Genomic DNA, 11,569 nt, shown 5'->3' on the forward strand with positions numbered 1-11,569 from the left:
AGGTCGTAGCATAGCGAGGGTTAACATCATCACAGGTTTAGTGAAAACTTCACAGCAGCTATCAACAATAAACTCTTAATTAAAATCGATTTAATAGCAAAGGTAAAGTCCAGTCGAAAATATTGTTTGCTGAATGATAATAAAGTTATGATTAGAAAATAAGTAGCAATCATAGGGTTTAGTTGTTGCAGAGTTTACCTCCGGCCACTAGGGAATAGTGTTGTATTGCAGACCACAGACCGGCTGAGATGGCGGTCTACCTTGTTGTGTTCGCTGGCATTGCAAGAAAGAAAAAAAAACATAAGGGGTAACTGTTGTTTTCTATTGGTCGTCATGAAAAAAAACATAAGGGGTAACACTGTTGTTTCTATTGGTCGTCATGAAAAAAAACATAAGGGTAACACTGTTGTTTTTTATTGGTCTTCATGAAAAACAACATAAGGGGTAACACTGTTGTTTTTATTGGTCGTCGAGAAAAAAACATAAGGGGTAACACTGTCGATATTTATCAAATAAAACACAGGGGGTGACACCGTTGTTTCTCTTTGGTCTTCATGAAAAAAAACACAAGGGGTAACACTGTCGTTTTTTATTGGTCGTCATGAAAAAAAACATAAAGGGTAACACTGTTGTCTTTGTCAAATAAAATATAAGGGGTCACAGTGTTGTTTTTTATTGGTCGTCATGAAAAAAAACATAAGGGAAATAATAGAAATACACACATACATTTTAATGTCATGTATATCCTCTTTATTGATGATTGATTATTGTGTATTGTCATCGCCTCAGTGGTGCAGTGGAGTGCACTCTGCCTAACCCACTGGCGACCGCGCCTCAATTTCTGTGGAAAACACAATATCTTTCATTTGAAACGTAATGCTATCATGTCATATATAACTACAGACATATTTAAATTATAAATCTCAGTGGGAAGTGGAGAGTGCTGTGAGCTATCCCCCTGGAGACTGGGGTTCAAGTCCGCTTGATGTCCTCTGTTGGAAGACTCTTATCTCTATTTCATGCGAATTATAAAGTCAAGTATAACCATTGTGGTGACTTTAATCGGTGTCTTGATGGTGCATTGATAAGTTACGGAGGTTAATACTCTAAACAGCTCAGGTTCGGATCCCTGCAAAAATGTTGACAGGGGTCAACTGTCGTATTTTATTGGTCAACATGGAAAAAACATGAGGGGTAACTGTCGTTTTTTATCGGCCGTCATGAAATAAAACATAGGGGGTAACACTGTTGTTTTTCTTTTGTCGTCATGAAAAAAAACAAAAGGGGTAACACTGTCGTTATTTATTGGTCGTCATGAAAAAAAACATAAGGGGTAACACTGTTGTTTTTTTATTGGTCGTCATGAAAAAAAACATAAGGCTAACACTGTTGTTTTTTATTGGTCTTCATGAAAAACAACATAAGGGGTAACACTGTTGTCTTTGTCAAACAAAATATAAGTCGTTTTTTATTGGTCGTCATGTTGTTTTCTATTGGTCGTCATGAAAAAAAACATAAGGGAAATAATAGAAATACACACATACATTTTAATGTCATGTATATCCTCTTTATTGATGATTGATAATTATGTTTTGTCATCGCCTCAGTGGTGCAGTGGAGTGCACTCTGCCTCGCCCACTGGAGACCGCGGCTCAATATCTGAGGAAAACACAATATCGTTAATTTTAAACGTAATGCTATCATGTCTATTGCACTGTCATATATAACCTCAGACATAAATAAATTACAAATCTCAGTGGGAAGTGAAGAGTGCTGTGAGCTCACCCCCTGGAGACCGGGGTTCACGTCCGGTTGATGTCCTCTGTTGGAAGTCTCGTATTTCTATTTCATGCGAATTATAAAGTCAAGTATAACCATTGTGATGAATATTTTCGTTGTCTTGATGGTGCATTGATAAGTTCGCAGGTTAACACTCTAAACAGCTCGGGTTCGGATCCCCGCAAAAACGTAGACAGGGGTACCACTGTTGTTTTTTATTGGTCAACATGGAAAAAACATGAGGGGTAACACTGTCGATATTTATCAAATAAAACATAGGGGGTGACAACGTTGTTTTTCTTTGGTCGTCATGAAAAAAAACACAAGGGGTAACACTGTCGTTTTTTATTGGTCTTCATGAAAAAAAACATAAGGGACAACACTGTCGTTTTCTATCGGTCGTCATGAAAAAAAACATAAGGGGTAACACTGTCGTTTTTTATTGGTCGTCATGGAAAAAAACATAAGGGGTAACACTAGGTGCGTTTCCATCCCCCTAATTGAATGCAAACTTTGAAGTATTGAATCAGTAAACGTTGATGGAAACACCAAAATTCGCATCAAAATCCTCTAATTCGCAAAAAAGTTTATCCGCTCGCTTGAGGTGGTTTTTGAGAAATGCGAAACAGAGTAAATTCGCAAAATGGGAGATGGAAACACATTTTGCGAATCAGCTGTGACGTAGCGAACTTTGAACACACAGGACTGACAGTCTTTCCGATTTCCGCATAACCACCGGCCATAGCAACCCTGCCGACATCAACGTGTAACGTCATCACCCTATTCCGCTCCAACCACTTGATCGAAACGCACCTAATTCAAATTACTTTTTTGCGAACTTTCTAAAGATTCGCATCACCTTTTAGATGGAAACGCAGCTACTGTTGTCTTTGTCAAATAAAATATAAGGGGTAACACTGTCGTATTTTATTGGTCGTCATGAAAAAAAACATATTTGAAAATAAATAAATAATTGTCCTTGTCAAATGAAATATAAGGGGTAACACTGTTGTTTTTCATCAGTCATCATGGGAAAAAAACATAAGGGGTAACACTGTTGTTTTTTATTGGGCGTCATGAAAAAAAACATTTGAAAATGAATAAATAATTGTCCTTGTCAAATAAAATATAATGGGTAACACGCACACACACACACACACACACACACACACACACACACACACACACACACACACACACACACACACACACACACACACACACACACACACACACACACACACACACACACACACACACACACACACACACACACACACACAATCAGATGGATCCGACCGGGATTTCCGTTTGCGATGGGTTTCCTCCATCAGCGAATAGGCCCCCATCTTTGTTATACTTTTAAAATGTTCCTATATAGCCTATTTTATAGCTTACACACTGATATTTTAAAGCAGGAATGCGAAATGCATCCTGGGATATTTAACGGTCCCAAGTCCACACCATGGACATATTGGGCTAGCCCCACCATGAAGCAAAATAATCTCCGTTCACTTCAACAGAGAAACACTTTCAATGTTTCAAGTCCAATACACATTGCATTGGGCTGGTGGGGCTAGAGCCCCTCTTGCCCCTCCAGACGAACTCAGCCGGAAGAAGCAAGCCAGGGTCGACTAAAAATTAAATAAAAGCGCCGAAATTGTTATTTTATAGTACTTTCTGGGGAGATTATTTTTTAAATATATATATATATATATATATATATATATATATAAAAATATATATATTATATTTTTGATAGATAGATATTTTTTCATTTAATTTTCTTTTCTTTTTTTCTTGTGAGAATAGCGACTTGCCCCTAATGACCAGCCGACCAGCCGTTGGTCCTCCGACAACGGAAACTCTGCTATGAACCGGCCTAACTTTCACCGTCAACACCGAACCCCTTCTTCTTCGCACGGCTGTCAACTTCCGGAACATTCGCTAGTTAGATTTTCTCAAACAGCAGTTTCAAGTACGGGTAGCATAGAACTAACGTTAGCCAAGTGGGGGCTCCATGATTGCAAAATCTAACGAGAGAGGTAAAACTGCCATTAAGGAAGGAAAGCATAGTGTGCCTTGCGACTGTGCTTCGCAGTATGCCTTGCGAAACCCAGTATGCCTTTCGAAACACCTCGTGATTGGTCGATGAAACGCTACCAGGAATGCCTAAAGGGCGTTCTTGTGTCATGACGGAAACGCCCAAGCCTGCAGCTGGACCCTTCTCTGTGGAGCTGCTGGCATGATTCATGTGAGTCATTCCTGATTAATACAATTGTTATTGTTAGATACTGGAGATGCTTATGTGTGTATGCATTTATGTGCATGTAGGAATTACTGTTGTTATTACGTTTGTAGCTTACATTGTTATTGTGTGTGATTGCTGCAGGACTTCTTCATCATTGTCATTAAATCCAAACTTTGACATCGAGGAGTGTATTTCTTCATGAAGAAGTCATGGTTGTCGTTGGATGTACTGTTCCTGGCTGCGCTTTCGAGACCGGAGATGTATCTGAAGCACTCGCCATTGCGCTGTTGACGAATCACGGACTTGCCCATCGGAACCCGCCGGCCCAGATCCCGACTCCACATGGCCCGAAACTTGATCGGCCTAAGGTCGATGTTGGCGTGACGATAGGAATGGAACGTTTTCATACGTCGCTGGGACGTCTTTCGCACCGGCTCAGGCGTTGGGGCTGCCCACGCCCCTTTCCAGTTATTTCAGTGCGCTGGGCCTGAACTTGGAGATAGCATGTTGAAAGCCAATCCCAACATCACCTCCGGACCCCTGGTGGATCTGATCGCTGCCATGCGTTCACTAGCCGTCATTCCGGTTGCCACATGTGACCTGCGCACCGAGCTGCTTCAGTTGCACCAGGAGCGTGATGAAGCATTCCGTGCCTTCACCGCCAGGGTGCGAGGGAAGGCGGAGACATGCGACTACGTTGCGGTATGCGAGTGTGGCAAGGATGTGGACTATAGCGACCACATCATCCGCGATGTTCTAATCAATGGGATTTACGACTCAGACATACGCCGCGAGACACTGGGGATACCTGCCATTCTGACAAACACAGTGAACGTTGTAATTGCAGTCGTTGAAAACAAGGAAATGGCCCGCAATGCTCTCCCGTCGTCCACTCTATCAGCCATGTCGTCATTCCAGCGCCTACGGAGAGATCAACAGACGGGCCCCGTCCCGACCCCAGCCCCAACAGACAGGGCTAGGCAAGCCTCGTGCCTGGCAAGCCTCGTGCCTGGGCTGTAAAAGCACCTTTAAGGTCTTCACGGAGGGATCTCGCGGTTGGAATACCAAGCCTCACCAGATTTGTGTCGGTTGCTATAGGGCCCGCCGACAGAAGATGCGACAACGGCCATCGACCGACGGTCAGCAGGCTGCCATGGAATCGGTGCCGACTCCCCCATAGCCATTGAGGGAGCATTCTTCGCTAGGCTCTCAACAGCCCCCAGCGACAGTGGTGTTACGTCCTGCCGCTCGATGGTGTACGTGAGCAGCTCAGTTTGAGCGATGTACCTGTCCCACGAGTCACTGCTTAACCTCGGCCTCTTCCCTGCGGACTTCGGGTAACAGTGGAGGTCCCAGAGACGAGCATGGCCCTGGCACACATGACGTACCAATCAAGCCCTTGTATGTGAATGCTACGAGGTCTGCCGACAGTGGCTGCACAGACCAGGGTAATCCCCAGGACGCTCAGTGCTCATGCCCCAAGCGTACAGCCCCTCCACCACGGCCTCAGGTGTTACCGTTCCCCTGCTCACCGGAGAACAATGGTTGGATTAAAGATTGGCTACTAGGTAGATACGCCTCATCTACATTCAACACTTGCCCTCATAAAGCTTTGCCTTGCATGGAGGGGCCCCCTATCGAAATGCACGTGGACCCAGCAGCCACACCGAAGGCATGCCACACTGCGGCTATTGTGCCTTTGCACTGGCAGCAAAGAGTGACGATCTCCTTCAGGACGAAGCCCTTGGATAGGGATGGGAATCGAGAACCGGTTCTTGTTCAGAACCAGTGCCGAGTCAACCGATTCCTTGGAATCATTAGCAAGCCTGCTTAACGATTCCGCTTATCGGTTCCGGTCGCGGCAAATGCGTCGTGACGTCACACACACGCTGCTTTGTTTTGGTTCAGAACGCAGCAAACATGGCGCCGCCGAGGAAGAATCGCATTGTGCGTTCACACCAAACGCGACGGGGCGACAAGATCCCATACAAAGTGAACGTAGAGACACGTATCGGGCGAATTTTTGAAGTTTTTGTCGTGATGACAGCCAATCAGCATTCAACAGCGTGATAACTGAGTGACATGTGTAACGTAACAGCCAATCAGCGTTCAACCGTCAAACTCAGTGCAGTGCAGTCCGAGGTGAACTGCGGCATGGAGGAGAATGTGATTGTTGCAGTTTGCGACTCCCGGAGCTCTATAAAAAAATAGTATAAAATATAATATAATTGTATATATAATATCACTGGCGGCCAACAGCTCTGTCGCCTCCGGATGGCCGTAGCGTGGGGAGCTCTCATAGGGATTGGGCTTCTCTGGGTTTGTTTACCGGCGTTGCTATGGTTTCCGGTCTTGTGTGTTCCAACGGTTTATTAGGTAGGCCCATCTAATAAATGCTTCATTTTGTTTATGTCAGTTGAATTTTGTTACAAGTTGAATGCAAATGAGCACTGTTAGCATTCCAAAATGTTCAGTCTGTGTTTTTAGTTTTATAGCACATAATGATGGCATTTGGGCTTAAAAAGCCAAACATATATATTTTTTTCTAGACCAATTGATTTGAAAATGTACGATTTTTCAAATCAATTGGTCGATAAGAGAATAAGAGAATCGATAAGGAATCGGCTCGATAAGCAGAATCGTGAAATTCTTATCAATTCCCATCCCTACCCTTGGAGTCATTGAACGTGTGCCATACGGCGAACCAGTGACATGGTGCCATCGTATGGTAGTTCACAAGGAAGCACGACGGCTCCCCCCGCAGGACCGTGGACCTTTCACCTCTCAACAAGTTCTGCCCACGTGAAACCTTCGCCACTCCACCTCGCACGTCGCATCCCGGGGGACACCTGGAAAACCGTCACGGATGCCTGGAACGGCTACCATAGTGTGCCCCTGCGAGTGTCGGACCGTCGTCTGACCACCATTGTCACGCCCTTCGGCCGCTGGCGCTACATCAGGGCGCCGCAAGGATTCCTGTCATCTGGGGACGGCTACAACCATCGTTTTGACGCTATCCTCTCAGACTTCGAGCGCAAAGAACGTTGTGTGGATGACACTATCCACTATGACACTGACCTGGAGCATCACTGGTGGAGGACCATCGACTTCCTGACACGTGTTGGCAGGTCAGGCATTGTGTTGAACCCAGATAAGTTTAAATTTGCTGAGAGAGCGTGGACTTTGCTGGGTTCAGGGTGTCAGAAGCCACCATAGAGCCGCTTCCGAAGTACTTGGATGCCATCCGGGACTTCCCCATCCCGGACTCCACGACGGATATCAGAAGCTGGTTTAGCCTGGTCAACTATTGGACACTATTCAAGCCGTTCCTCAGCCCACGCTGCAAATTCTTATGGTCCCCTGAATTAGAGGAAGCCTTCCAAATGTGCCATAATTGGGCAGGCCATAATTGGGGCCATCCGTGAGGGCGTGGAGATCTACGACATGCGGAGGCGCACCTGCCTCCGCCCTGACTGGTCCAGGCGTGGCATTGGCTACTTCCTGGTCCAACAACATTGTAGCTGCACTTCGGGCATACCTGACTGTTGCCCAGGAGGATGGAGGATCACCCTCGCCGGTTCGCGTTTCCTATCCTCGGCGGAGCAACACTATGCGGCCATCGAAGGAGAGGCCCTGGCCATGGCCTGGGGCCTGGAGCAGACACGATACTTCACACAAGGATGTGACAACCTCGTCGTAGTCACCGACCACAAGCCCCTTTTGAAGATCTTCGGCGACGGCACGCTAGATGAGATAACAAACTCACGCCTGTTCAGACTCAAGCAGCGTACCCTCCCATGGCGCTTTGACATTGTGTACCTACCTGGCAAGAGCAACCATGCTGCTGATGCGACTTCGAGGCATCCTTGCCTCTCGGGCTCTGCGAACGGCCTCTCAATGGGATTGCGTAGCGTACCTGACACTGTAGAATCCTGTTGCCCTGTTGACGCCGCCCGCGACCTGATGCCCCGGGTTGTCGTTCCCCAGGCAGCAGATGGACCCCGTGACTCGGCTTTGGACACCTCCCCGCCGGAGCCCCCTGGTGAGGCATCCTCTGGTCTCGGGGCCCAGGATGTCCCCGTTCCTACGGGCGTCGACCCAGATGCGTCGCTTCCGGCGTCGCAGTCGCCCCATCTTGGACAGCCGTGCCGCACGAAGATGCCACCCAGACGCAAGGAGCCCGAGACGGGCCGTTGGATACAGGACTGAGTCCGTTAACCTATTCCCGTTCATAGCTTTCCGGACTGGGAGGGATGCAGAGTTTACCTCCGGCCACTAGGGGATAGTGTTGTATTGCAGACCGCTGACCGGCTGAGTTGGCGGTCTACCTTGCTGTGTTCGCTGGCATTGCAGACGTTCCCGTTGCATAGCATGTGGAGCTGCTGGCATGATTCATGTGAGTCATTCAGTTGTTGTATATATTTCCAAGACATTGTCAACAACATCCATTTGAGGATCCTTGGAAGAAATTGTTTTATTTCCATCTCTAGCTTTCTACACCAATCCAGAACAAAGGAAACCAGGAAGCTGGCCACCGCACACAATGGTTCAAGAACTGGCTTTAACCGGCCGTGATGCAGCACCTCATCTCCCCCCTCCTTCCCCCAGAAACCACGAGGGACAGGGAGAGCTGGGGTCGACGGGGGTCTGTGGGCCTCCAGGAGATCTGCCAGCTGTGAGATCATAACCCCTAAGCCTCCATGAAACAGAGAGAGAGAGAGAGAGAGAGAGAGAGAGAGAGAGAGGGAGAGAGAAGAGAGAGAGAGAGATGGCATGGGCGAGAGAGGGAGAGTCGAGAGAGAGAGAGAGAGAGAGACAAAGTCACAGAGAGAGATGGAGAGGGGAAACATTTGCCATCAAGTCCAGGGAGAGAACCAGAAGGGAAGAGCCTGCATGCGAACCTTGGTACAAACAACACAGGAGCCAAACAAGAGTTCAGTAGTTTTGGATTGTTCCCCTGAATGTGACGCTAGGCTGGGGGGGCTCAACAGTGAAGTCTGTCGCTCCATTATTAAAGACCACGCTCACCGTTGGCCTCCAGGGAAAGAGGGATTTAAAGGGAAAAAAAAATTCTGACAAGGTTTTAGGGTTACTTAGCCACACAGTATGCCAATAGAGGCTGGGTCAGATTGATGGTAGAAATTAGAACGGTTTTACCGACAACCCAACCTGCCTGTTAAGAACTTCTGAGAGTCCTGAGCTCATCCTGGCACAAAGAGCCAAGAGGATAGGTAACACTCCTCCCACCACAGCCCAGCGTGGTTCAGCACCGCAGTGCATTAGATGGGGTGGCCGACAATGTTATCACTGAAAGGTCCCCGGGGCCCGATGCCCATCCAAGGACAGTGAACCAGGGGTCTAACCAAGTGGGGTTGAGTATGCCCACCAGGCTATTTATGACCTCCCAGGACCCCATACACACACACATACACACACAGACACACACACGAGGCAAACACAGGCTCTAACCAGCGGCTATGTGGGGCTGCTGTTCTGCCGGTCAAATAAACACTTGTCTCATCTCCCATTAGGCTCTTATCAGGGCCGGGAGTGAAGTGTCCTGTTAAGTGAGTCTAGCACCGCCTGGTCGTCTGTGGACCACCACACCACCACATTCTCCTAGCTGACTGGACGGCTGTTGGCAGAAGGTGTGACCGATCGGCAGGACTGGAATAGTTAACTTCAGCTCCGTATCCTAAACTTATCTTGTGAGTCATCATCATCATGGAAACACCCACCTGATGCCCACAGATCTTACTACCTATGATATGATATACTATGATATACTGCCATATATCATTGTCATCTGTGAGGTATTTTGCTCAGGGTTACGCTCATAGCTTTGTGGATACATGAATGTATCGGAAACCCAGATGGATAATGTGTGGAAGAGATGAAACATGGTAACTCGAAACAGATCATTGCAGTTTCATCTTACATAACAAATATAATATCTATAAAAGATCTCAGAATAAACACTAAAATAGGTTCACTTTCACTTCATTGCTGGATTACAGTTTACGGAATATACAGGCCTCCATTAAGATCAACCGTGGCATGCAAAATTATACTACATTGCCGTGCATACCAGCTGCAGGGGTCTCGTAATGCCCTTGAGGTGCCCAGGGAGGAACGTGTGGAGTTTGATGTGTTGTCCCAGCAGCGTGCGTCTGCGGTCACTCTGGGAAGCCTGGCTGCTCCACCACTACTGCCTGCACCAGCTGCTCTGCAACAGCTGCCGGTGGGTGGCCTTGACTTAACCAGACACAGTGCATGTGGCTGCAGAACCAGATTCATAACGTGATGTCACTTCTTTAGTCTTGTACCATTGCCTACGGTATAGGCAATTTGAGAAACCAGCCAGCGTATGCTCAAATTTGAAAATATCGACCTTATTTTCAGGCCTCCCTATAAAATCAATCCCCCAAACACTTGACTAGCTTGCTAGCTTTAGCAATAGGTCTGCTTAGCCTTGTGAAAGAATCCGGTCATGCAAAATGAGTGCATGGGCAGAGTGAGCGCTTGTAGCCGGTTAGGGAGGTAGACAGACAGGCGGGCCATCCAATCATTTCATTCGGGCCAAATGGAATGATTGAACAGGCTTAGCACAGGCCTGCTACAGCCACAGATACCAGATTTGGTTTATTGATTCCAGCACAATGTTATAAGGATTTGGACATATATGGAAATCAATGCTTCTAAAATACATTGCCTACCCTAGCTTTAAAGTTTAAATTGTCGAACCATTTCAGATTCATGGCTCATGGATGGCTGTAAGTGGAGGAGATGGATGGGTTGTGGTGCAGGTTGGGGTAGATAGGTGTGGTTGGGTTCCTTGGTGCGAACAGCAGTGTTTTATTGTGAGCTCCTGGTAGTTGCCAGGACATCAACCTCATGCCCCCCCCCCCCCCCCCCCCAAACACACACACACACACACACACACACACACACACACTGATAAGAGCTCCATGTCTGGGTGGGCTAGGCATCCCATAATAGGTCCGGTGATAATTTGTAAGTGGGCTGGCTGCCACATAGCTCCGCCATCATTAGAGAATGAGTAACATGCAAGGTGTGGTGTGCCAAATACTGCTGTCAATCAGTAGCAAAAATACCCATAATCATCACATACCCGTCTCACAATATGAGACTGTCTCGTCTCATATTTTGTAGGTTTGCTGTAACTATAACTGAATCAACCACCATGATAGAGTTTTTTCTGATTATATAGTACACCGTAATGAAGAGGAAACAATGCTAAAGTGCTTTCCTGTGTGGAGCATTGCACTACCACTGCCAGGGTTATGGGTTTGATTCCCACTACGGGCCATCATTGTTTGCAGTCATAGTATTGTTAGACATCAATAGGAAATTGAATCCCTTTTAAGGTAAACTGAGGGCTAGCACCCGACAGATTTCTTTGAATCTATTACTATTAATAAGGGAATGAAATAACAACAGTAGACAGGTGTTGTTAATCTCTTCATTTCCCTGAATCCCACCAGCAACTGAAGGTCAGGAAGGACATCCAGAGAAGGG

The 11,569-nt window shown here is 46.8% G+C and overlaps 1 protein-coding gene across 1 annotated transcript; it reads left to right on the forward strand.

The window, feature by feature from the left end:
- Window positions 1–5,311: 5,311 nt before the first annotated feature.
- LOC132462923 (uncharacterized) lies at window positions 5,312–10,075 on the forward strand. Its single transcript, XM_060058703.1, has 4 exons — window positions 5,312–5,367; window positions 6,823–7,150; window positions 7,400–8,426; window positions 8,521–10,075. Exons 1-3 carry the CDS (start codon window positions 5,312–5,314, stop codon window positions 8,237–8,239), a joined length of 1,224 nt encoding a protein of 407 aa, XP_059914686.1. The 3' UTR covers window positions 8,240–8,426; window positions 8,521–10,075.
- Window positions 10,076–11,569: the final 1,494 nt, after the last annotated feature.

Source organism: Gadus macrocephalus, chromosome 8, assembly GCF_031168955.1.
Source record: "Gadus macrocephalus chromosome 8, ASM3116895v1".
Lineage (NCBI taxonomy): Eukaryota > Metazoa > Chordata > Actinopteri > Gadiformes > Gadidae > Gadus > Gadus macrocephalus.